This window comes from Syzygium oleosum, unplaced genomic scaffold, assembly GCF_021117445.2.
Source record: "Syzygium oleosum isolate NSW1041296 unplaced genomic scaffold, Sole_v2.1 Sole_v2.55, whole genome shotgun sequence".
NCBI classification, from domain to species: Eukaryota; Viridiplantae; Streptophyta; class Magnoliopsida; order Myrtales; family Myrtaceae; genus Syzygium; species Syzygium oleosum.
In genome coordinates, this window is record NW_026607539.1 from 201,038 (window position 1) to 228,025 (window position 26,988).

A 26,988-nucleotide genomic window follows, 5' to 3' on the forward strand; every position below is an offset into this window, starting at 1 on the left:
TCTGCCCCTCTCATCGCTAAGTCCCTAACTGTCTTGATCAAAACTCGATCTGTCTCCTCTAGTCTTCACATCATTGGCTCCAATCAACCATCCATTGAAAAGCTTTAAGCCAAAACTCGACAATGTCAACGGAAGAACCAATGGAAAAGAAAGAACCAAAATTGTATACCCCTCCTCCATTCATCTCATTGATGGCAGGGCTGTTGAGAGTAACGAAGTTGTCGCGTTCTCCCCTGGTTGGATCTATCTACAAAACCAGTTTTTGCTTTAGTGCATGGAGATCATAATCAATGCTATGTTCAGTAACACAACCCGAAACCTAAATGACAACCAAATTGACTCGCAAGACTTGACAACAGCATCTCTTGCGCTATAGATGCCAAACATGTTGTGGACATACACTGAGCTATCCTCTTCGTTGATTGTCTTCTTCTTCTTCTTCTTCTGTTCTACATCTCTCTTGCAGTGCCTAGAGAAACAGAAATAGTTATGTGACATATCGAACTTGGAACCGGAATCCAAGATCAGGTTGGTAATCGGAGACCTGTTCCAATTCTCAAAAGTCTAAAATTAGTGTTAGCAGGAGACAGGCTCAAGTCCTACCCTGAAATCCGCACGGCCTCTTCATTTTAGCATTTTGATTACCAATTAGCTACTGTCTTGCAACTGAAAAAAAGAATATGCATGGCCACAAATTTTTAGAAAGAACAAGTAAGGTGGATGTGAACTCTGCTCCATGGCTCTCTAAGTAGGAAGTGGCACAGGACTCAACTGAATTGAAGTAGCAAATTACTTGATATATGTTATACTACGTAAAGATATTCTATATGTGGTTATAGATGAAAATTGATGACATGAAATCTTAATTATCATCACTAAATTTATTTAGAAATATCATATATGGATGAACAATTCATATATTCATCTTCCTTGTCAAAGCAAAACCTAAGCACATATTTTTTTCCACAATATTTTTTGAGACCATTGTTTAATTTTTTTGTTCTCATTTTTATTTTCTTTTTATTGTATTTATTTAGTAGAAAAATAGTGCTAACTAAAGGTAGTGAAACTTTTGTTAAAATAGTTTGTTATCATAAAAGATGTGACTCTTGATTAAGAGAAGATGTGACTCTTTATGAAAAGAGGTGACTCTTCGTCCTAAAATAAGTTTATCGGTAGTTATGAACGGAAGTTATTTTTAACATGAAGAGTGGTGGTGGTTGGATATAAGGTACTTATTTTCAAGAGATGTGTTGATTGGTTGTCTATAAATATAGACTAAATCACACATTATTTATTATAACTACAATTGTTCATAACTACAACTTCTTCAGAATACTCTCTTTTACTTTTTTTATTCACACAACTTTAACACATTCAAGGTGAAATTCTAATAGAGAAATGAACTAATTGCTGAACTCAGTTCTCTACGGCTTTGGTGTATATCCTGGAGGTATATTTGTTCTAAAAGTTAATACCACGAAAAACCCTAAACTGGTACACTTGTGACACATTTACCCCAAACTATTTTTTTGACCATAAAAAATCCCAAACTGGTACACCTGTGACAATTTTACCCTAAATATACCACAAAAAACCCTAAACTAGTACACATGTGACAATTTTACCCCGAACTAATTTTTAATATTATTTTTTTTATTTTTTGAATTTTTTCTTTTTTCTTTTCTTTTCTTTTTTTTTTCTTCACCTTCAACCTCTGGCAGGTCGCCGGTCCGGCGACCGGCCAGAGGCGGAAGCCGGCGAGGGCCGCCCTCGCCGGATCCGGCGAGGGCGACCCTCGTCGGTATTGGGCGAGGGTTGCCCTCGCCGGCGTCGGGCGGCCCTCGCCCGACGCCGGATCTAGCGAGGGCGACCCTCGCTGCGTCGGGCAAGGGCCGTGCTCGCCGCCCGGGGCAAGGGCGCCCTCGCCCACGCAGCGAGGGCGGCCTCGCCCGACGCAGCGAGGGCGGCCTTCGCGGATCCAAGCATCCAGTAAGGGCCGCCCGCCGCCGAGCGAGGGCAACCCTCTCCGATACCGGCGAGGGTCGCCCCTCGCCGGATCCCAGGCGAGGGCGACCCTCGCCTGCGTCGGACGAGGGCCACCCTCGCCTGAGTTGGGCGAGGGTCGCCCTTGCCCTGGATGGGCGAGGACGGCCCTCGCCCGACGCCGACAAGGGCGGCCCTTGCCGGCTTCCGCCTCTGGCCGGTCGCCAGACCGGCGACCGGCCAGAGTTTGAAGATGAAAAAAAAAAGAAAAGAAAAGAATAAAAAATAAATAAAAATTCGAAAAAAATAAAAAAATAATATTAAAATTTTAATTCAGGGTAAAATTGTCACATATGTACCAGTTTGGGGTTTTTTGTGGTAAGTTGAGGGTAAAATTGTCACAGGTGTACCAGTTTGGGATTTTTGGTGGTCAAAAAAATAGTTCAGGGTAAAATTATCACAAGTGTACCAGTTTGGGGTTTTTTATGGTAAAAAAAATAGTTTGGGGTAAATGTATCACAAGTGTACCAGTTTAGGGTTTTTCGTGGTATTAACCCTTGTTCTAAACCCGGCAACAACAATAGTGGGGGCAAATAATACCTTAAGGACAATGATTGTCATCACGTATCAAAGTATCAAGGATCTATTACTACTTCTCTATCTTCATCAGCAATCAAATTTCCCCAACAACTCTTTCAAAAGCTAATAAGCGCATGCAATGCAAACAACCGACCCAACAAGTCTTCAGTAAAGCAATTTGCCACGTCATTACAAAGGGTCGTGAGTCCCTCCGCGGGGAGAAAATATTGGGTGGTCCCGGACCGCCAAGTCAGTGTAGTCCCTGACCACTCACGAGGCGCTAGGTGGTCCACGTGGCGCGGGTGGGCCTGGCCGGTCAGGATACATTTTTTGCACAAAAAATTAATGTTTTTTCTCCTTTAGCCCTGCACGCCTCCTTTGCGCTAAGAACGTATACCCCCTTTCAAATCGAGTCTCTCCCCTTTCTCTCTCTCTTCATTAATGGCGGCCTCCTCCTTCTTTCTCCTTCTCTATCTCCTCAGCGCTCCCCCTCTCTTCTCACTCATGAAGCCCACATTCTCTCTTTATTTTTTCAAAAATTGCTCCCGCCTGAGAGCAAGCCACCTTCCCGCCGGTCCCGACCTCTGTCGTCGCTTCCGCCAGCCCAAGAGCAGCTGGGTCCTGAACCTCTCACCGCCGTCGTCTCTAACCTCCACCCGCCCAAGAGCAAGCCACCCTCCCTCCGGTCCCAACCTTCGCCTGTCCAAGAGCAAGCCGCCCGTCTGCCCAAGAGCAGCTGGGTCCCGAACCTCTAACCGCCCTCGCCTCCGACCTTCGCCTGCCCAAGAGCAAGCCACCCGCCCGCTCAAGAGCAGTTGAGTCCCAAACTTCTCATTACCGCAGCCTCTAACCTCCACCCGCCCAAGAGCAGCTGGGTCCCGAACCTGTCACTGCTGTCGCCTTCGACCTATGCCGTCGCGTCCGCCCGCCTGAGAGCAACCTACCCACTCGCCGATCCTGACCTTCGCCCAATAGTACTAAGGCATACCAAAGGCATGGTCATATATTCAGTAAATTGATTGTGCTACACAATCGAAGCCCCGTTTATGCTTCAAGAGGAACTTCTACTACAAAATATTGACCTTGAAAACTTTGTACTGTTTTTCATTCTCTGTTGTTGGAGTCTACGTCTTCTATCAATTCATCTCTTTCTCATATCTTTTCTGTTCTTTTTGCAGAATGACTTAAATCATGCATGGGGATTGGATTTTTAGCTCGGCTACTGTGTTCAGGCATTTTCTTGTCGCGAAATTTTCCTTTAAGATAGAATGCTTTTTCTTCCCATACGACTAATCTCCCAAATGTTCTTTCAACAGGGTGATCGAATGAAAAAGATTGGGGTTGTGGGTTCCAAGTACATAATTCATTTTGGATTTGTTACACTCAGGAGTGTGGTAAGGAAAAAGGTTAAAACCTTTACCTATGTCCTGCTATCAATTGCCTTAATGTCATTTTCGTCCCGAGCTCAGCTTGATAAATCCTGCTTTTTTCTGGATTTAGTTCAATTGCTTCAAGTATGGTTCTTCTTACTGAAAAAGCGCACCAGTGCCATGTCTGGTAGTTAGCCAAACATTCCTATCATGGGGAATCATGTATGTTAACTACAAAATAAATCATAATATCAATCTCTATTGCCTTCATTGGAATTTTGCTCTCTAAAATTTCTAATTAACAAGGTTGGGAAATTTTCAGGAAAAAAATTACATCCTTTCTGTATGTGTTTGCATGTGATCTGCATGATCTTATGCATGTTAGCAAACATTTCGTGGATGTTCTACATCTTGCTGTTGCTTCTCGGGTTCTTCTCTTTCCAAACTTTGGATCTTTTTACAAGCAGAAAAATATCTTACTTTATCCATTTTTCGTAATTTGTAACTTGCGTAATTCGGTTATCGAATATAGTAGAACCTCAAGTTTTATGCCTGGATGAAGAGCAAAGAGTATGTCTGTTGAAGCAAGCTGTTGTATGTGTTGAATAGTATGTGGCATTCAATGGTCATTGGTGCAGGCAAATCGTAAGGCAAAGGTACTTAATCAACCCAATATTAGAAGTTTGGTAAGTGCTCGAAGGCAGCACATGCATGACATTTCAAAAAGAAAAGTTAATAGACCATGACTAGATGGATACTTTCTTCATAGTTAGCAGTACAGTTTTAAAACCATGACTAGATGGATACTTTTCAGATTTTTGAGTTGTTTATGGTTTTTAATGTTGTTTGGTTTGCAATGCAGATTTCTCGTAACTTCGATGTCGTCTTCCTTGTTCCCCTGTCACTCGCTGTTCGTTTCAATTTCATCACTCGCTTTTGGTTTTATGAAATGTTAGCCTCTTTAACAATCAGATTTTATCTATCTCAAACTGTTAGTTGTCAGGAGTTTTTTTATATATGTCCAGTTTCTGCAAGATTTTTTTTTTGTCTTAGTTGCAGCACCACTTTGTTATTTCTTTCTTTTTAGATCATTAGTTATTGGTTTGAGCAAACATAGATTGGTCTCAAAAAATTCTCATCTTATAATTCTTCTTGTGGATAATTTGTTACTTCAAATGTGGTCATTATGTTTTGATTTCTCATATCTCAAGAATACCTGGTTGTGCTAAGTTGGCCCTGTGCAAGGAACTATCGAGTGTCCTAGGTTCCATCTCTCTCTGATTCGCTCGCGATTAGTCAGTTAATTCGCAAGTGTAAGGTTATCCGATGGCTGAGTCGGAGATAATCTTTAACTCATACTATGTGAAGCATATTTGCTGGATGTTATTTTGCTTGTGAAAGCACAACATTAAATACTTTTTGTTCTTTGCTTGCAGCGTGAAATAGCACATGTTACCCGTGACTTGAAAAAAGATTTCGAGTTTATGGTAGGAATGGTTTTTATAAGTGAACTTGAAACATATCATAAATATGTAGCCTATGCTATAGGTAAAGGATTTGGAGTGAGGAAGTCTAAGACTAGAAAAAAATGACAAAGGAGATATAACTCGACGCACTTTTGTGTGTAATTGTGAGGATTATTCTGCCAACTCATTTGAACAAGAAAGAAAATATGAAAGACTTGAAGTTAGATGTGGCTATCCTACATTTATCATATTTAAGGTTGAGAATGGTATTTATGAAGTTATAGAGTATGTTCCCAAGCATAATCATGGATTTATACCTGAACATCAAAGGCACTTGATAAGATGTGGAAGAATGATTTCCGATACTTGCAAGGGTATTTTAGTTGATATAGCTAAGGCTGGTATTAGAGGGACCATGGCATCTAAGTTCTTGGCAAATGAAGCAGGAGGAAGCCAAGACTTGGGTTTCATCCTGCGCGATTGTCAAAATTTTTTGAAAAGTGAAAGATCAACTCATATAAGTGAGGGAGATTGTCAAAGTCTTCTGAATCATTTTCATTGCATGTAAATGCAAAATCCAATGTTTTTCTATGCACAACAGGTAGATCAAGATGGTAGATTGACAAATCTATTTTGGAGAGATAGTTTGGCCAAATTTGATTATGATTGTTTCGGTGATGTGGTGGTTTTTGATACCACATATCGTACTAACAAGTATAATATGATATGTGTACCTTTTGTTGGAATTAATCATCATTGATAATTTGTTTGGTTGTGCATTTTTGTTGGATGAGACCGCAAATTCATTTATTTGGTTATTTGAGGTGTTTTTGAAGTTTATGGAAAATAAGGCTCCAAAAACCATTTTCACCGATCAAGACCAAGCCATGGCAATAGCCATTCGAACGGTGTTTCCAAATACTCAACACTGTTTATGCACATGGCACATTGGGAAAAATGCAATCAAAACATTCCACATCTTTACCATTAGTCAGAGTTCAAGGATAAATATTTCTCAAAACTTATGTATAAGTGCAAATCAGAGGATGAATTTGAATGTACTTGGAGGAAAATGGAAGAGGAGTGGGGTACTGAGAATAACAGTTGGCTTCAGAGGTTATACGACCTTAGACATGAATGGAGTTCGGCTTTTGGTCGTGATATTTTTTCTTGTGGAATAAGATCAAGTTAAAGGAGCAAGAGTACTAACAATGTCTTCCAAAAAATGTCAACTAAGACATTGACCCTTGTAGAATTTGTTCACCACTATGAAGAACAATTGAAACATATGAGAGCAATTGAAGGTCAATATGATTATAAATCTCGTGGGATGCCCAAATCGTGGATTTCGGATAACAGGATAGTGAAGCATGCCGGTTCGGTGTATACTCATACCATTTTTCAAAGGTTTCATGAAGAATTTCTTCAAGGTATCTCCGAACTTGTTTCAAGTGAAGCTTTTGATGGGGTAATTTTTCACTACACTCTCATACGTGAGGGAATTGAAGGTGAGCATGTTGTCAAATTTAACCCTGTTGACCTTTCAATTTCTTATACCTGCAAAGTATTTGAATCAAATGGGTGATTGTGTCGCCATGCTTTGCACGTGTTGAATAGGAACATATTGGTTTCAGTCACTCCATCTTCCTATATATTGAAAAGATGGAGTAAGGGTGCAAAGCAAAGGGTGTGTGAATGATGAATCTCATGAAATGTCACCAGGTCCTTCTACATTTAATCGATTTTCCACGTTAATGAGAAATTCTTTTGAAGTGATGAGTTTGGGAACCCAAGATGAAAATAGTATGAGGATAGCGAAGAAGAACTTGGATGTAACAGTGACCGAAATTTCAGCATACGACTCAAGTCTCGTTGTGATAGATGATGCTAGTGATGATGATAATGATGAGACTTCTTTGTGTGAGATGCCGACATTGGATCCCCTTCGAAAGAAAGAAAAGGGAACTACTTATGGAAGGCTTAAAAGCTCAAGTGAGAAAAAAAAAATCTAAGAAAGGAACACCCCTGTCGCTAATAGAAAGTCGAGGTGAGCTGACCGATGTAGAGTTCTAGTTAATATGTTTAGTTTATTTTTATACTTATGCTACATGATGGCAATTAATATACTGCTTATTTTACAATGTAGAGCTAGCAATCCAAGCAACGGAGTATGTGACTAATTTACCAAATTATTCAAGATATTCAAATCAGACTCGAAATACCTTGCGTCATAGCAACATTGGTGGCCCTATAGTAAATCTCAATCTCCATAATCAGGTGTGTCCCTCTGACTTCAACATTTATATTTACATTCTACTAATTGGTTAAATTTTTTTATATAGATGCAACCACCAGACATCATGCCGCTCGGGATTATAAATGAATTTTCCCCATTTACTAATCAGGTATATAGAAGTTTGGGTTACTATTCTAATGTTTGGCTGAAATTTGTTGCAAATTTTGTTGCCATGTTAGTGGTTTATCGTTTATAGATTTTGGTGTAACAAAATAGATCCCATGGAAGCATTTTGTTACATTCTACTGATGAGGTCGTTTTTTTATATAGATGCAACCACCATATGTTATGCCAATAGGGATTATGAATGGATTTTCCTCATTCACTAGTTAGGTTTTTAGAAGTTTGGGTTACTATATTAGCTGATATTTGTTGCAAATTCTAAGGTGTATTGTTAGTGGTGTATCGTTTATAGATGTTGGAGTAGCAAAATAGATCCCGTGGATGCATTTTGTTACATTCTACTAATGAGGTCGTTTTTTTATATAGATGCAACCACCATATATCATGCCACCAGGGGTTATAAATGAATTTTCTCCATTCACTAGTCAGGTACCTATTATGAAAATTATTTTAGATCCTAGTGTTGTTTCATTTTAGTAAACTATTCTAATGCTTATTGATAATGGTTTTTTGTCGATAGATGTTGGAGTACCATAATAGATCCCATGGAAACATTTTGAGTCAAGTACAAATTGCCTCACTTTTTTTGACGTGGGATTATTTGAGATAATATTTATGCAAGCACATTGTTTAGCATACCGCCTTTTCTCAATGTATTATTTATACCTTTGCACAGGGGCCATCAAATTTTTTTCAACATTCTAGGATGAATGAATTGAACTATTCTGAAGGCATAGACAATGCACGGTCGCACCATAATTCGTCGGAAGGCGGAAGATAGCAGAAGCGAATATAGCATCTATACGTTCCATAGGTGACAGCGTTGCGTATCAAAGATCCTTAGCTTTGGGGACGACATAGTGATAGTAGATACAACTTGCTCTTTTTATGTGTATATGCCTTTTTCCATCTTCACTTTTTTTATCACAAGTAGGAGGCCTCTAAGTCGATGAAGTTGCCATGATGCAGCTGATCTATTGCAGGTAATGGCAACCAGATTGATGATGCAAGTAGGTACCACTGAGAAGCATCCAATAAACAAGAGGATGATATGAGTCGGGGAGGTCTTCTGGTTTGATTTGGACTGGTGCGATTTCTTCTCTCTCGTTGAATATGTAAGATTGATGATGCAGGCAGGTGAAAAACCTTTTCCCATCCAAAGTTCGATGAAAAGCAGAAAAAGATTTGCCATTTGAAGTCTATTCTAATGCAGTACTTGATGTTCTATTACTTTTGCACTTGTATGGCCATACATATGTGGACTGTGATGCTGTGTGGCAGAAATGGATGGTGATCGGGAAGTTTCCTTACAGCGTCAAAACCGCAATTGCAGGCTTTTGGGACGGCTGGTTGTACTTTACATTGGGGCAGCGGGATCGAGGGCGAGATAATCCGCAACCTAAGATGGTCATTGGAGACATGTGGAGGACCAAATTGAGACTGTGATGCGAGTTGCGTGAAGTCAACCCTCTGAAGCATTGTCTTAGCTTAGATTTTTTTTTCTTCTTTTTCACACATTTTCTCTAGGCCAGGTAAATAGTCCAAGTATATTCTTTCCTCAATCTTTCTACTTAAGCGAGGCATATAATTATTTAACCGCAGTTTTTACATCTTTGTGCAAAAGTGGTAGACTGTATTGAATTGAATAGAGGAGAGCATTTACAAATGTTCAAGGAGAAAGGACTCGGATGCCCAAGGCTATATAAACTATCCTATCCAAATGTTCAGTGTCATGTTATGAATCTGATCAATCCGGACTAGTCCATGAGTTAATCCTACCTGGAAAGGATATGGACAATGAAAAAATAAAGGGAGAAGTTAAAGCTCAAGGTCGTAGGAGACAGCCGCATGATGGCGGTGCTAGCAGCCATCACCATGGTCTCAAATGACCACAGCGACGATGATCTCTCTGTCTCTCTCTCAATCATCTCGCGGTGGTGGCCTAAGTGGCACAGGCTCCCTCTCTCCCATGAGATCTAGACCTGAATGCAGTAGCCACCAGACCATGGTGGTCAGCATCCTGAGCCAAAAGCGAGAGTGGCTATGGGAGTTTACAGGTTGATTCAACCGATCACATTTGGGACACTTTATTTTTAGTACCTTGTAAATTTGAGTCATTTGTGGGTATGTCAATATCCGGTTCACAACATACCGAAAGAAAGAAATCCCATCCTCATCGTGCCGCGATTGAAAATAGCCTAAGGGTGCGAATGGTAACCAATTCTCGGAAATCAAATTCTTGCAGAAATTGATTTACGGAATTCTTACCAGAAATTGATTTACGGAGGAGAAATCTGTTTGGTAAAACATGACTAGTCGCTCCAGGAATTGATTTACTGGAGCAATCTGTTTTGATTTATTGATTTTTTGCACCTAAAAAATTTAAATTTTACTCAAAGTGGGTGGTGCATGTATTATAAGCCATTCTGTAAAGTTTTGAAATTTTTTTTTTTTAAATTTTTTGGGCACCTAAAAAATTTAAATTTCACTCAAAATGGGTGGCGCATGTATTCTAAGCCATTTTGTGAAGTTTTGAATTGTTTTATTTTTTATTTTTTGGGCACCTCAAAAATTTAAATTTTACTCCAGTGGGTGGTCTACGAGATATTTTAAGCCAATTCTGTGAAGTTTTGAAATTTTTATTTTTTTTTTTGGGCACTCTCAAAAATTTAAATTTCATTTCAAGTGGGTGGCAGCTGGTATTTTAAAATTTATTTTGTGAAGTTTTGAAAATTTTTATTTTTTATTATTTTTCTTTTTTGGTAGCCTCAAAAATTTAAATTTATTTCAAAAGTAGGTGGCGCAGGTATTTTAAGCCATTTTGTGAAGTTTTGAAATTTTGATTTTTGGACCTCAAAAAATTTAAATTTCATTTAAAAGTGGGTGGCGCATGTGTTTTAAGCTATTTGAAGTTTTGAAATTTTTGATTTTTTTTATTTTTAAAAAAATTCACCAAATTTCATATTTTCCCGAAATCTGACTTTTTTTTATTTTCTGGAAATTTTTATGAATTTTTCTAGAATTTTTCAAATTTTATGCATTTTCTGAAAAAAATTTATGAGAAAATAGGGAGAATGCGTTCGAATCGAGAAGCTACAAAAGTAGCTTAACTTTTTTCAAAAACTCATTCCGGAATCAAAATGCGTTACGGAATCAAGAATGCGTCGGAATCAAGTATTTTTAACAAACGCATTTTTATTTAGGAATGCAAAATCGCTCCGAATGCATTGGAAATTTTTAACAAACGCCATTCTATTCGGAATGCATTCGGAACAAATTTTATTCCGGAATGCATTCCATGCGCACCTAAGTATATGAGTTACTGATGTGATTATATTCATCTCGTTCTTATATAATTTATAGGCTCGGGGATGACAAGCTCTCGGGGCGATTTTCTTTCAATTGCCATATGCATTTCCTTCAACATATTTCATGCTAGATCTTCCAAAGGTCGTCCCCGAAATAGTCGGACCACACTCCAAATAAACTCTTAATTCTCAAAAGAATTAGGTGATCTTCAATTGTATCCCAATTAATATTTCCTTTTAGCCCTCCCTATGGAATACTTCTGTGGGAAGAAATGATGTAAGCCCTTTTTTCTCATAACTCAAGTTGAAAATAGCAAATGAAGTACTTGAAAATTGTGGAATCTAAAGGGTCAAGCACAGGAGCAAGTTTAAATTGCCATCAGTCGTCTATGTGTACACTTACATTTACAAAAGGCGGCAAGGAAATATCCCGCACTAGTGCTTACAAAGCAAATTGTGCCTGCAAAATAACATCTTCTTGCCTCATAAAAAGATGAACACTTCACATGAAAGTCACACAAAAGACCTGCTATGAGGAAAGGGGCAGGGACAGGGGACTAGTTAGCATCTTAACAATAGTAAGGAATAAGGGAGGCCTAGCGAGAGTCTCTTCATCGTGGAACCAGTGCATGTCTTCCTTGAACCTAAAACACAGTGCACACTCTTGTCTTAAGGCCTGGATCAAAACCCGCGGAGGTGGGGTTCCACTTCAACTCATTTTTGACAAAGCCGTACCCATCTTTCCCACTGTACCTGCACAAAATGTGGAGCAGTTGAAGAAATAAAATGGAGTACAGCAAAGTCAAATTACCAAAGACTCATCTTCGCTCAAGGTTGTAGGATAGTCAGCAATACGTGACTCGAAATATTCAACTAGTTAATCCAAGACAGCGCTCTCTGTGCAAGGACTCACCTGAAGAAAACATCTGACATTTCACAAATTAATTCTTGCCAAAATGACATGAGAAGACTGACGAAGCTTCTAAAGCAAAACATTATTAGTGAACGCTCTTCTCTCTGGAGTAGTATCAGTGAACTGCACATGAGGTCACTCTAGGAGATGCATCGAGAATCAGAAAAACCAAAAACAGGAGCCGAAAACTAACATGTAATCCACCAAAGTTTAATCTATTATTCAGACTATATAAGCTAAATGCTAGATAAATAATATATGAATTAACCACAACATGAGAGCACTTTAACACTAAAATTGATTTCAAAGGATGAAACTTACCGGACAGATTGGACCTTGGGATGAAATGATTGACTGCATATCCAAAGGATCTGAAACATAGCCCAATCGCAAATAAGGAAGCATATCGAACACAACTTCCCTTTCCTTTCCGCCGTACACCTGCACAACAAAGCAATACAATACTCATGAGAGGCAAATCCAAGCTACTAATTTGCCGCAAAAAGTTTCATACATAAAAAAACTTGTTTCGAAAGCTTTCCGTTCCGTTGAGCAACCATTCTTTTATCCTGATATTGTGGATCCTCAGTATTCAAAGAAGCCTAAACAGACAAGAAGGAGAAAAGCATATTAGAATGTTTGACAAGCATATGATGAAATCGCACGGAAAAGAGCAGACATTTTTACCTCAACCCCAAGCCAATCGTAAGAGTTTTCTTCATCAACAAAACCGTAATTCAAAAGCAATCTTGAGTTAGGCTGCGGTCCACATCTAAGACCAAATATAACAACCATTAAGATTGCATTGAAGTGCAGAACAAGGATGCCTTAAGGATCAACAAGAAAAGAAGGAAGACCTCGATTTTACACTGAAAAGCCAACTTCAACAAGAGAAGAATTCATACCAAACAGCTATTGGTTCTCCAGCCTTATATGCACGATCAACTACTAGTTCAACAGCACCATCAATAGCTGTCAACATTGTCTTGCAATTGCTTCTATATGCTAGCAATGGGGGGACCAAGAGGAACTAAAGCAAATCTTCGTGCAAGACTGACTTTGTGAAATCAAACAGGAGTCATCTGATTTAACATCTACAAAATGTAAGTTATCTAGTGAGAGCAACAGTGCTTATTTCCCCATGCAAAAGGTATGAAGAGCAGCACATGCAAATGCGCCACGCAAGATTGAATTGCCACAAAGGCTTGCTTGAAAATCTCAAAACGGAAAGGCCTCAGTCGGAATATCATAAGGGTATTGCTGCAAAATCAAAATAAATAGACTCACTGAGCTAGCATAATTACTAGCAAAAGTACATAAAAGAAAATTACTGGTAATAGGAACTGGACAGACAAAGTATAAGAGCAAAAATTATTACCTGAAACAAAGAACCAGCCATAAACCAAACAGTGTCGAGCTCATGGTATTGTCTTCTAATCCCTTCAGCTCTCTCAAGAACTTCGGCCTAATGCTCCGACACAGAATGTAGAGTTTCAGACTTTTGAAACATAAAACAAATTAATAAACTTTGATGTAGTTGTCGAAGCATTTATTACAGAGCAACAACAAAACATAGCATTGTAGTACCTTTGTTGGACTGCCTTTCAGTTTCTGCCCACAAAAGCGGAGTTTCCACTGCCATCAAGCCCCTTCCTCGCTGACGATCAAGCTCCTTATGTAAGGGTACCAGAAAGACTTCTTCCCTTGCTTCTTCTCATACATTAGATACAAGGCCAAGCATGCCAACTCTGACAATTTGTTCGTGGCTAGTAGTTCCGCTACACAGAGGACCACAAGATTCAACCAAATTATGTGCAGGCTAAAACCTGTTATACTTGAGGCTCTAGAGAACACTGGCGAATTTAGCTCAGTTGCAGGCATCACCACTTTATCGAAGACAAAAAGGGTGCAAGATAAAAAATAAAAAATAAAAACAAAAAACAAAAATGGCCCAAAAAGCAAAATCTCTTTTTAATACTTGCACCTCCCTGTAGCAAAATTTCAATGACATCCACTTGTGGTCTAGGGATCGAGCACATAAATGGCATGTACCACATTGTACCAAATTTGGGATATGTAGCAGCTTCAGGTTATTCGGGACCGGTGGGCGGGCGGGTTGCTCTGGAGCGGGCGGAGGCGACGGCGGTGAGAGGTTCGGGACCCAACTGCTCTTGGTTGGGCAGGCGGCTTGTTCTTGGGAGAGAGGAGGTCGGAGGCGACGGCGGTAAGAGGTTTAGGACCTAGCTGCTCTTGGGCGGGCGGAGGCGATGATGGAGGTTGAGACCGGCGGGCAGGCGGCTTGCTCTTGGGCGGGAGCAACTTTTGAAAAAACAGAGTGATAATGTGAGCTTCGTGAGTGAGAAGAGAGAGGGAGCGCTGAGGAGAGAGAGAAGGAGAGAGAAGGAGGAGGCTGCCATTAATAAAGAGAGAGAGAGAGGGGAGAGACTCGACTGGAAATATTGCGTGAGTGGAATACTCCACGTCAGCAATGCACAACTCCACTGAACGAGTGACACTTGGCAAGCGGGCCCACAGATCAGATTTATTAAAAAATCTCACTCTTTCCCTTCTCTCTCCCGTCCTCCGTTAACTCTCCTCCGTTAGTGCTCAAATATTCACTTTTCACCTCCTGGTTTCTCTCTCCTTTACTCCTCCCGCTCTCTCTCTCTCTCTCTCCTCTTTAATTACGCGCGCTCTCTCTCTCTTCTTTCTGCGTCTTCATCCCCTCTCTCTCTCTCTCTCTTACTTCATTTCAAATTTCACACCTCTCATCTCTCTCCTCCCTAAGTCTTGGAAAATCCTCCGACCACCTCCGATGAGCACCACCGGACGCTCCCTCTCAACTGCTGGAAAAGGACGGAGGCTTGGTGGAATCGAGTCGGGGTCGGAGGGCTCCCTCTGAAGAACTGGTCATCGAAGAGAGATCGAGCCGTGGTTCTACCCGGAGGACCCAGAAGATAGGCGAAGTTGAACTCCCTGTCGATGGCGTCGCCTTGCCATCCTCGTCGTCATCTCCGCATTCACTGGCACTAACCGTCTTCTTAGTTGCCCGTTCATCTTCTCCTCTTCCTCCTCCTCCTCTGCCTCCTCCCATTGAGGTGATTAGTTGAGCACCACCCATCGGTGAGCTCCGCTGCTCTTGACTTGTGCATCTTCCGCTACTGTTGACTATTGCTTGAAATTTGTTGACGATTAGTTGCCTTGATTTTGTGCATCCTTAAGAGGGAAAATCGCTTGAGAAAAAAAAAAGTCCTTTTTCCTTACTGCGTTCGAACCTCGCTCACCTTCGCCCGTTGTCGTTAGCCATGGGGTCTCAGGAGGGTACAAAACCATCCGTGTTCTTCTTTGTTTTGTGTCCGGAACTGATTTTTGATGATTTGGGCTGTTGTTGTTTGATGCGTAAGTTTCGGATGAGAAGACTTTTGTGTTTACCTTTGTTCTTGTAGTGCACCCAACGTGTTCAACAAAATGTCCATACCGAGTCCGTATATATGATGAGTAATTGTTGGTCATATTGTTTTTTTGTTTTATTATTTGCTGATGGGTAATTGTTGTATCTATTATCAGAAGCCGTGATATGATAAAAAGACCACTGAATTAAGTGTATCATACCAAAGACAAGATGTGCAAAGAACCATTATAGAGACTCGTAAGCAGATGGGTTTTTTCATGCTTCATTTTCATTCTTCTGGATTCTTTGATTGGTAATGGACAGGCTTCTTGTTTACGAGTTCATGAAAAACGGGTCCTTGGACAAGTGGATTTTCCCTTCGTTCAGCTCGCGAGACAGATTGCTAGATTGGCAAACCCGCTTCCGAATAGCCATTGGGATGGCACAAGGGATCTCATACTTTCACGAGCAGTGCAGGATCAGGATCATACACTGCGACATTAAGCCGGAAAATATTCTACTGGATGAGAATTTCTGTCCCAAAGTTTCAGATTTCGGGCTAGCTAAGTTGATGGGGAGAGAGCATTCACAAGTCATGACCATGGTTAGAGGAACCAGAGGCTACTTTGCTCCGGAATGGGTTAGTAACCGGCCTATTACATAACCGGAATGGGTTAGTAACCGGCCTATAACTACGTCTATAGTTATGGGATGCTTCTTTTGGAGATCGTCAGGACGGAGAAACCTGGACATGTCTTTTGACGCTCAAGACTTCTTCTACCCTGGCTGGGCTTTTAAGGTACCCTCTTGAACCAGGAATTTATAGTGTCTAATAGTGTTCGCATTTCCTATTATAGCAGTTCAGCGCATTCCTTTTTTTCATATGCTTTCGCCGTTATAAATCCTGTCAACCTCCTCTTAGGAATTGGTGAAAGGAACACCAATTAAAGTGGCGGATAGACGACTAGAAGGGGCCGTGCAAGAGGAAGAGCTAATAAGAGCATTGAGAGTCGCATTCTGGTGTATTCAAGATGAAGTGGTCGTGAAACCGACAATGGGGGAAGTGGTGCGGATGCTAGAAGGCTCGGTGGAGATCAACGCACCTCCAATGCCGCAGACTGTTCTTGAATTAGTTGAAGAAGGGCTAGATCAAGTCTACAAGGCAATGAAAAGAGAATATAATCAGTCCAGCTCTTTTACTATCACCATCCATCTGTCGTCTAATGCAACTTGTCGTTACTCGACGATGTCACTTAAGATAATATAGACAGGATTAGAGGAAAGAACGACCGATCAAATGAAATAGATTCTTCGCACTTTTTTTGCAAGTATGACTGAATGTCAAATTGCAGGTCGATCCGATTCTAGTCCTCCAAAAGATCGTTGATAAGCCATAGCTAACCTCAAATGATCAATCGAAATGCTTTAGATAAAAGAATTAAAAGGATATACCAATTACCAAATATCCATTAAGAAAATGTAGGTACAATGATGTGTAGGTTTCAAAACCTCATACAGATATGACTGTGGGATCGTCATTCAAGTTTTAAACGTGGCCTTAAATAGAGGCACTATAATCGGAGAGATCGTCGTAATACCTTGACCACAACATGATACATATGAACATGATGCACATTTCATATTTGGAAAAGCGCGCCCCCTACCATAAGAAAGCCGCACATAGAACGATTACATTTGTCAATCCTGGACTTGGTCATAGTCAAGCCTTGCTGATTCCCACCCCTGACCATATTCATTTCAACTCTATGTTCTCTACATTTATATATGATTAATAGTTCAGGTTTCATCATGGTTGCAGTTCAATTTACCAGGTGATCGACCGACTGGTAAAAGAGAAGGATGGATAAAAAAAAACATGAAGTAGCATTGCAAGTGTACAAAAATCCCAACTATTATGTACATTGCAAGGCAACCGTAACCGTTGGAAGAATTATTCAAAGCCTTTACAGAAAAATGCGATGTTCCAGGAAACAAAACCTTGATTTCCATTATGCTAATCCTCATCATCATCAAACACGGCCCTCAATCTTCTCCCACCAATACCCGTTTTGGCTATAGCAGTAGAGGGGACGTCATCACCTGAATCTGCCAACTCAGTATCCATTTTCTCTAGGGGTGCATCATTTGCTTGTTTGATGGGTGAACCAAGATCGTCATTGATGCTGCCAGTTATTTCAACTTCAGAAGTGCCCCTGGAGTTTGAAATGTTCAAGAAAACACTATTCTGACCCCCCGTGGCTTGAACATTAATGGGCCAGTTTTGTTCATCCCTGGTGCAAAAGTTTAATCTGCTTGAGAAAATAATCCAAGACAATTTGACCGAGCAGGTCAATGCAATCCACATTCGTGCAAAATATGATGCAACTTACACTATTATTACGATATTATTGGCAATTTCATCTCACAAAAGTCAGCCATCAAAAATTTCATTTTCTCTGTTCTAAGGCACTTCAGTGGGTCAATATTCAGCTCCATGTAAACTGACAGAAATCGATAGTTTGAGATCATACATAGCAAGCACACAATATATGCACATGAATAATTACATACACATACATAAATTTTATTGCAGATAAGTTAAGGCTCTTAGCTGATGGCTGCAGTCAATTATAAACAGAAGAAGAAAGCCAACACAGTACTTTAGAAAGCAAAAAGTGTCTTCTTTGTTAACATACCCATCTGCAGAATTTTCAACCATTGCCCCATCACTCTCTCTGTCCAAGAATGTCCCCTCTGTCGACGTTATTCTGATGCTCTCATTTTCAAGGCTCCTGATCTTTGACGATGCGATGAGTTTTCTACTTCTATGAGCAAAGAGCATGTCAGAAGTATGTCTGTGGGCATGTGTGTGCACATATCTAGAATGACAAATGCAGAAGAACAAAAACCTACAGTCTCCATATATCTGCTGTGGAAACGATGAATCTTTAAAACTTAATTACTGATTGAAATATCAAATTTTATCTCTAAAGGTTCAAAACAAAAATAATGGTTCCTTGCACATCTTGTCTTTGGTATGATACACTTAATTCAGTGGTCTTTTTATCATATCACGGCTTCTGATAATAGATACAACAATTACCCATCAGCAAATAATAAAACAAAAAAACAATGACCAACAATTACTCATCATATATACGGACTCGGTATGGACATTTTGTTGAACACGTTGGGTGCACTACAAGAACAAAGGTAAACACAAAAGTTTTCTCATCCGAAACTTACGCATCAAACAACAATAGCCCAAATCATCAAAAATCAGTTCCGGACACAAAACAAAGAAGAACACGGATGGTTTTGTACCCTCCTGAGACCCCATGGCTAACGACAACGGGCGAAGGTGAGCGAGGTTCGAACGCAGTGAGGAAAAAGGACTTTTTTTTTTCTCAAGCGATTTTCCCTCTTAAGGATGCACAAAATCAAGGCAACTAATCGTCAACAAATTTCAAGCAATAGTCAACAGTAGCGGAAGATGCACAAGTCAAGAGCAGCGGAGCTCACCGATGGGTGGTGCTCAACTAATCACCTCAATGGGAGGAGGCAGAGGAGGAGGAGGAAGAGGAGAAGATGAACGGGCAACTAAGAAGACGGTTAGTGCCAGTGAATGCGGAGATGGCGACGAGGATGGCAAGGCGACGCCGTCGACAGGGAGTTCAACTTCGCCTATCTTCTGGGTCCTCCGGGTAGAACCACGGCTCGATCTCTCTTCGATGACCAGTTCTTCAGAGGGAGCCCTCCGACCCCGACTCGATTCCACCAAGCCTCCGTCCTTTTCCAGCAGTTGAGAGGGAGCGTCCGGTGGTGCTCATCGGAGGTGGTCGGAGGATTTTCCAAGACTTAGGGAGGAGAGAGATGAGAGGTGTGAAATTTGAAATGAAGTAAGAGAGAGAGAGAGAGGGGATGAAGACGCAGAAAGAAGAGAGAGAGAGCGCGCGTAATTAAAGAGGAGAGAGAGAGAGAGAGAGCGGGAGGAGTAAAGGAGAGAGAAACCAGGAGGTGAAAAGTGAATATTTGAGCACTAACGGAGGAGAGTTAACGGAGGACGGGAGAGAGAAGGGAAAGAGTGAGATTTTTTAATAAATCTGATCTGTGGGCCCGCTTGCCAAGTGTCACTCGCTCAGTGGAGTTGTGCATTGCTGACGTGGAGTATTCCACTCACGTAATATTTTCTCGTAGGTTCTCAGCGCAAAGGAGGCGTGTAGGGCCACGTATCCTGGCCTGCCGGGTCCACCCGCACCACGTGGATCACGTGGCACCTCGTGAGTGGTAGGGGATCACGCTGACTTGGCAGTCCGGAACCACCCAATATTTTCTCCTCAGCGGGTGATTCATCCGAGAAAATATTGGGTGGTCCGGGATCTCCACGGAAGCGTGGTCCCGTACCACTCAGGAAGCGCCACGTGGTCCACGTGGCGCTTGTGGGGCCGACTCGCCAGGCCACGATTTTCTCCGCAAAAAATAATTTCCATCCTCTTTCCTAGCCTGCACGCTAGCCCTACGTGCCCTCTCCCTCTGCTCTGCAATTCACTCTCCTCTCCTATCTCTCCTTTCCTTTCCTCGTCAGAAGACGAACAAGAAAAGCAAATATATTTCCTCTCCAGCGTCTCTCTCTCCAGCAAACGCGCTTTCAAATTTTGAATCTCTTTTTTGGGCTCTCAGATTTTGCTTCTCCGCTCGTTTCTACTCGGGCGTTCGTCAAGCGGCCGTTCCCCGCTCGTTTCTACTCCGGCGTTCGTCAAGCGGCCGTTCCCCGCCGTCGCCGACGAAGCACATTAAGGCCGCCCCTCGCGCGCTCGAAAGGGAGTGAGGCAGAGGCCAAGGGGCGGTCACCCGCCCCTCGACAAGAGCTTCGGCTTATCGCAGTTTTTCGGGAGCAACAACGAGCTTAGGGACGAGGTTGGGAGAGGGCAATTTTTTTTTTTTCTCTTTTTGGTCGAAGGCGGCAGCTCCCAAGGCAAAGGCTGCTTCTGCCGCCAAGCCCAAAGCAGCTGTGGTGGGTGTGAAGAGAAAGGCGGCCGAGAAGCCGAAGTTGAAGCCCGCGGCGAAGCCGGTGCTGACTTCTGCGAAGGCGACGCCCTGTGAAGAAGGTTGCCCCCGCGAAGCTGAAGTCGGTTCCGGACCGCGGCATCGTTGAAGAGGGTGACCGCGTCTGCCGGGACCTTGGCCAAAGAATTCGTGATGGTTCTGTCTTACTGCCGGAAAATCCAAGCTCCATGAGATGACCTCAGCTCTCCCCCTCACTTGGTTATAGATTGATGAAATTAACTTATTGAAGGTCATATTCACGAACACGATGCTTAATTGTCTCAGTCAATACGACAACATATGCTGTTTTGTGGCATGTTGTTACCAGTTCAAATAGAATTTGGTTTTGTTACTTTCTAAAGAAGCTTCCTGTCTAGTATGAGTACCATTTTCTCAAATCTAGCTCTCCATTTGTTGGGTGTTTGACAAAATGAGCAGCTTTCAACTTGGGAATCAACCGAAACCATTGGAGTGAAAATTGTCCATAAATCCTATGTACCTGTACGAAAAATTCGGTCTTTTCTTACGGTGATTATCACCTACTTACTACAAAGATACTGAATTTCGTTAGTTGGGACTAGATCGTAACTCCGGTTGCTCACAATTCATCCCCATCAGTACTTGCAGTGTTGTTCTTAGTTGGACACTCGTTAGTCACTCAGCGACATCAAGAAAAAAATTGACAAAACTGTAATCCTGTTGATATTGAGCAAACTGGAAGATCCTCGATATCTTACTGTGCTTGATTAACCGGGGAAAGTCGAGAGAGACAAAGCATTTGTCACAAGAATAAAATTGTAAATTGTTGCCACTTAAATATCTTACTGTGCTTGATTAACCGGGGAAAGTCGAGAGAGACAAAGCATTTGTCACAAGAATAAAATTGTAAATTGTTGCCACTTAAAAGCTCAACTCACGGTGCTCGGGTGCTTGAAGAGCCTTGGGCGTCGTATCATATACCGAGGTGATCAATAAGCAAGTGTTTTTCACCTAAATCAGATTACCAAATAGGGATCATGCAGTTTCGAATCATGCTAAATGTGACGTCCGAGCAGGGAACATGAAGCTGCAACAATACCGAACCTGTAACCCCACGACAACCAAAATCTAACATCTGTGTATGATCCGAAGCCTACATCAATTAAAGCAAGAAACAATCAAAGCAACACGAAACCCTCTTCGAGCGGAAATCAAAATGCTAAAATCGCATCACAGATCTTCGAATACTTCACACCAAATAGAAGTAAGAAGGACTACAAAAGACTACTGGACACTCTGTTGAATCAGCAGCTACTATTTCCTGAGTAATTCAAGACAAGGTCTTCCCCAGTTGAATGAGACAACACCACAAAATTAGATCCCCTGTTGTCTTTTCGGCTACAAAATGGACAGCAAGCATATAACATGGGTTCATGCTGCGAATGAACATGATCGACTACAAAATTACCGTCCCCTACTCTAGTAAAGAACACAGCACCGACTCATTTCTTGGCCTTCTTCACCGGCGTCGTCTTCAGCCTCGCGGGGGCAACCTTCTTCACAGGGCGTCGCCTTCGCAGAAGTCTGCACCGGCTTCGCCGCGGGCTTCAACTTCGGCTTCTCGGCCGCCTTTCTCTTCACACCCACCACAGCTCCTTTGGGCTTGGCGGCAGAAGCAGCCTTTGCCTTGGGAGCTGCCGCCTTCGACCAAAAAGAGAAAAAAAAAAATAATTGCCCTCTCCCAACCTCGTCCCTAAGCTCGTTGTTGCTCCCGAAAAACTGCGATAACCCGAAGCTCTTGTTGAGGGGCGGGTGACCGCCCCTCGGCCTCTGCCTCACTCCCTTAAGAGCGCGCGAGGGGCGGCCTTAATGTGCTTCGTCGGCGACGGCGGGGAACGGCCGCTTGACGAACGCCGGAGTAGAAACGAGCGGGGAACGGCCGCTTGACGAACGCCCGAGTAGAAACGAGCGGAGAAGCAAAATCTGAGAGCCCAAAAAAGAGATTCAAAATTTGAAAGCGCGTTTGCTGGAGAGAGAGACGCTGGAGAGGAAATATATTTGCTTTTCTTGTTCGTCTTCTGATGAGGAAAGGAAAGGACGGAGAGGAGAGGAGAGTGAATTGCAGAGCAGAGGGAGAGGGCACGTAGGGCTAGCGTGAAGGCTAGGAAAGAGGATGGAAATTATTTTTTGCGGAGAAAATCGTGGCCTGGCGAGTCGGCCCCACAAGTGCCACGTGGACCACGTGGCGCTTCCTGAGTGGTACGGGACCACGCCTCCGTGGAGGTCCCGGACCACCCAATATTTTCTCGATTCATCCTTCCTTTCTTTTGGCTTAAAGAGGGGATGGAGAAGCGCAACATCACTTCCTTTAATTCTTTCATTGAAACCAATCTATTCCCGTGTGATCATGACATTTATTTATTATTATTATTATTATTTTCAAGAAGAAAAAACCACAATTGTTTTAGTAGAGTCTCCCTTATTCTCCTTCTCCACCCTCTTCTCCTCCTTGTTCCTCTTGGCAAGACTACATTTTTTACCCCTCACATTTAGTCTAGTCTTTTTTGCCCGGTACTAATTTAATTGAGGAGGCAAATAGAGTCTAAAAAAATGTAAACCTTTTTCTCCTTCTCCACGGTATATCTTCTCCTCCTCCTTATTCCTCTTGGAGGTACTACATTTCTTACCCTTCACGCTTACTCTGGTCTTTTTTGTTTAGTACTAATTTGATTGGGAGAGGAAAATAGGGCCCAGAAAGATTTGAACTCAGGACCTCCTATTTAATATCATGTAAGATTTTATGGGATCGTTATCAACTGTTCTAAAAACTTAACATATTAAATAAATGCGTGATTTAATATTTAAATATTCTATTAGCGATAACTCAAACAACTCACAAGCATCTAATTTGTGGTGCTCGGGCTAGTGCTCAGGCTCATTTCTGCATGCCAAGGTGTACTACGGAGAAGCTTGGATGGCGGTCACACTCATCTTACTGGTCGCGACTCCACACGTCATCGATTTCATTAAGCTTGTGTCGCTACTTGTGTGGGATGTGTCGCGGAGCTGGACCACCAATAATCTGAATTGAACGCCACCAAAAATCGCTTGAAGCACCTTATACAGTTGGTTGGTCTCCCTAAAAAAGCTGAGGCGGAAGGCAAAGAAGAAGAAGAGTGGCGCTTGGAGTAGAGCCCACGGGAGACGCCACAGGTACGCCATTCTCGCCATAATGCATTTTCTTTTGTTCACAAGTGTTATCATTACGATTGCCATGATGTTGGCTAGTTGTCGCCATGTCAAGTGTAAAGTATACTCAAGCCTGAGGCCTTTCTATGCCAAGCTTGTGTAGCTGGTCGTCTTTGGTGCATTATATTATTTATTGAGATTCAAACAACTTTGGGTCTAGAAAATCAGAATAAAAAGAAAAAAGTTTTTCCATCTATTTTTTTTTTTGAGATTTTTATCTGAAGAAGGATATTGATATTTTGAATGATTTAAATAAGAAACACTTATAATACGTCAGGTTTTTTTAAGTGTTTCAACATGTCATGCGCTGTATTGATGGTGATCGAGATTACTCAAAAATCATTGCTTTAGTCTATTGAGTTTCACTAGTTCAAAAAGCAAGTCATGGTGATATTGTTCTGTTTTGTTTGAATAACATACATCAGATTGAGGTTTTATTGAGGATCCCAAGTTTGATCTACAGTGAATATTTAATATCAGCTTGTAACATTAAAAAGAACTCCAAGATTGACTATCGATTCAAAAAATAGGATGAATGGTACTTTCGATCTTCATGGGAGTATTACAGTTGTCCACTGCTAAATTCATGCTTTTCACACTTAGTGTCGCTCTCTTGTTTTTAACTTTGTTTTTCAGCCTTTTGTGGGCTGGTTTAGACACTGATATCGGATATCTTACATTTTATTATTGAAATGTGCAATTTGTTGGTCGTTTTTTTGAATGCTCTTTGATCTTACAAGAATTTTAATTAATAATTTACCCATTGTAAAGTTTCAATCTTTTCATTAGTAGAATTTATTAGATCGGAGTGGGACTCGCACTACAATAAATTAAGGGCTAAGTGCATTGCAAGTCCCAAAACTTGTCACAAAAGTACAATTAAGTCTTAAAACTTTCAAAAAGCACAATCAAGTCATAAAAGTTATCACGAAAGTGCATATATTCCTAAAACTTTAAAAAAAATACAATCAAGTCCGAAAACTTATCAAATTAGTCCAATCAAGTTCATATATTGATTGCACTTTTTGAAAGTTTTAAGACTCAATTGCATTTTCATGACAAGTTTTAGGACTTGCAATGCACTTTCATGATAAATTTTATGACTTGTAATACACTATCATATATATTAATTAATTGATAAAAAAATCTAGGAGAGGGACGAATGTGGCGGTATTAGGGGCTATTCAATCTTTTATGGAATTGGTGGGTAGGTAGTAGGGATAAAGAAAAGAGCAAGGATTGAAAAACTCGATTCATGCGAGTCAAATCGTATTCACCGTTATGTTACATCGGACTTATCTCACCTATCTAATGTTGAATGTGATTTGGGGTCATGGGAGCTAGAAATTAGCTAGCTGAAAGATAAAGCACCCCATTTGGATAAAACAAAAAAAAAAGATGAACATCTTCCACTCAAATACTGCTATCGCTGTCTTGTAATGATTTTTCTTTTTTCTTTTTTACGATGAATTGGGAACAATGTAATTGAGATATATTTCTTCATTCACAAATTTTAAGAAAACTTCTGCACAGCACGTGGATAGAGATGTCCGGTAATAATCTATTCACAACATGACATTCACAAATACTCTTAAAATTTACACCGCTTAGCTACACCAATATATCTCAATGACTATTCGCACGACAACAGTTATGCTTCACGATCTTAGGGTTTTCGACCGTGTAGAATTTACTAGCTAACAAATATCACCTATTTATGTTGAAAAAACAAAGCTTCTTTATTACTAGATTGTATTGATAAATTCCTTGGATGACTATCACAAAATGTAATGAAGACAAAAAATTTTCAAATATAAAATCACATTTTCGAAAAGTTCAGGTTGCGAGCTTTCTGTTGGCATAAAAATCGAGTGAATCGGACATTGGATGAAAAAATTATACCCAGTCAAAGTTTGATCAATATTGTATAAAAATAAAAATAAAAATAAAATATCATCTTAAAAATAATGATTACTGACCAACCTGCAATTGGCGGGAAAAGTGCCAAAAAAGTCCTAAATCTTTTGCATTGGTGCCAATTTAGTCCTAAACCTTTTTTTGTCAATTTAGTCCTAAACCTTTTGCATTGGTGCCAATTTAGTCCTAAACCTTTTTTTGGTGCCAATTGAGTCATAAACCTTTTGCATTGGTGCCAATTCAGTCCTAAACCTTTTGTCTTTGTGCCAATTCAGTCCTTCGGTCAATTTTGGCCAGATTTTGCTGACGTGGACGCCGACCGGCCGGCGGCCGGTCACCGGCGTTGACATGGATAACTTTAATAATGTTTTAATATTTTTTTTGAATTTTTTTGAATTTTTTTCTTTTCTTTTTTTTTTCTCTCCCCTCCTCCAGCCGGTCGCTGGACCGGTGGCCAGAGGCCAGAGGCCGTGGCCAGCGAGGCTCGCCCTTGCCGGCCATTGGCCCTCGTCAGCCACTGGCGAGGGCGGCCTCGCCCAGCCATGGCGAGGCTCGAGCCCTCGCCCGAGGCCGGCCGGCGAGGGCTCGAGGCTCGCCATGGCCGGGCGAGGCTCGCCTTCGCCGTCGCCGGCGAGGCGAGGCTCGCCGGCGGCCGGGCGAGGCTCGCCTCGCCGTCGCCGGCGAGGGCGAGGCTCGCCGGCGGCGGCCGGGCGAGGCTCGCCTTCGCCGTCGCTGGCGAGGGCGAGCCTCGCCGGCGGCTGGGCGGGGTCCGACCTCGCCGGATTTGGCGAGGTCGGGCCTTGCCCAACCATGGCGAGGCTCGCCTTCGCCGTCGCTAGCGAGGGCGAGCCTCGCCGCGGCGGGCCGGGCGAGGCCCAACCTCGCCGGATCTGGCGAGGTCGAGCCTCGCCAGCGACTGGGCGAGGCACGACCTCGCCGGATCTGGCGAGGTCGGGCCTCGCCCAACGCGAGGCCGCTCTCGCGCGGCCTCGGCCACCCGATCGGTCAGCCAATATTAAAAAAATATTAAAATATTAAAAAAATTAAAAAAATTAATAAAAAATCAAAAAAATATTAAAATATTATTAAAGTTGTCCACGTCAGCGCCGGTGACCGACCGCCGGCCGGTCGGCGTCCACGTCAGCAAAATCCAGCCAAAATTGATCGGAATGACTGAATTAGCACAAAGACAAAAGGTTTAGGACTGAATTGGCACCAATGCAAAAGGTTTAGGACTCAATTGGCACCAAAAAAAGGTTTAAGACTCAATTGGCACCAATGCAAAAGGTTTAGGACTGAATTGACATCAAAAAAAATTTAGGACTAAATTGGCACCAATGCAAAAGGTTTAGGACTTTTTTGGCA

The 26,988-nt window shown here is 41.8% G+C and overlaps 1 protein-coding gene, 3 long non-coding RNA genes and 2 pseudogenes across 5 annotated transcripts; 3 read left to right on the plus strand and 3 right to left on the minus strand.

Moving 5' to 3' along the window:
* Nucleotides 1-4,887: 4,887 nt before the first annotated feature.
* On the plus strand, nucleotides 4,888-9,486 carry LOC130136945 (uncharacterized). The gene is made up of 2 exons (XR_008815624.1): nucleotides 4,888-5,199; nucleotides 9,102-9,486. It is a non-coding gene; the product is annotated as an uncharacterized LOC130136945 (long non-coding RNA).
* LOC115687759 (protein FAR-RED IMPAIRED RESPONSE 1-like) lies at nucleotides 6,398-8,759 on the plus strand (annotated as a pseudogene).
* Nucleotides 9,487-11,476: 1,990 nt separating the features above from the next.
* Nucleotides 11,477-14,025, minus strand: LOC115687758 (uncharacterized; annotated as a pseudogene).
* Nucleotides 14,026-16,135: 2,110 nt separating this feature from the next.
* LOC130136948 (G-type lectin S-receptor-like serine/threonine-protein kinase At5g24080) lies at nucleotides 16,136-16,714 on the plus strand. The gene is made up of 2 exons (XM_056307581.1): nucleotides 16,136-16,231; nucleotides 16,355-16,714. Exons 1-2 carry the CDS (start codon nucleotides 16,139-16,141, stop codon nucleotides 16,697-16,699), a joined length of 438 nt encoding a protein of 145 aa, XP_056163556.1. The 5' UTR covers nucleotides 16,136-16,138; the 3' UTR covers nucleotides 16,700-16,714.
* On the minus strand, nucleotides 16,450-19,336 carry LOC130136949 (uncharacterized). Of its 2 annotated transcripts, none has more exons than XR_008815626.1 (4): nucleotides 18,955-19,336; nucleotides 18,129-18,257; nucleotides 17,431-17,723; nucleotides 16,450-16,587 (listed from the first exon to the last, which is right to left on the minus strand). It is a non-coding gene; the product is annotated as an uncharacterized LOC130136949 (long non-coding RNA). The 2 variants fall into 2 exon arrangements; XR_008815627.1 differs by lacking the exon at nucleotides 16,450-16,587 and adding an exon at nucleotides 16,918-17,158.
* A 2,320-nt stretch (nucleotides 19,337-21,656) lies between these two features.
* LOC130136946 (uncharacterized) lies at nucleotides 21,657-22,606 on the minus strand. Its single transcript, XR_008815625.1, has 2 exons — nucleotides 21,956-22,606; nucleotides 21,657-21,840 (listed from the first exon to the last, which is right to left on the minus strand). It is a non-coding gene; the product is annotated as an uncharacterized LOC130136946 (long non-coding RNA).
* Nucleotides 22,607-26,988: the final 4,382 nt, after the last annotated feature.

Bases quoted from the DNA above. Each gene is read 5' to 3' on its own strand.
- LOC130136948 (XM_056307581.1), top strand. From the start codon at position 16,139: ATGGGATGCTTCTTTTGGAGATCGTCAGGACGGAGAAACCTGGACATG. The intron at 16,232-16,354 runs GTACCCTCTTGA...ACCTCCTCTTAG, and splicing joins ACCCTGGCTGGGCTTTTAAG to GAATTGGTGAAAGGAACACC.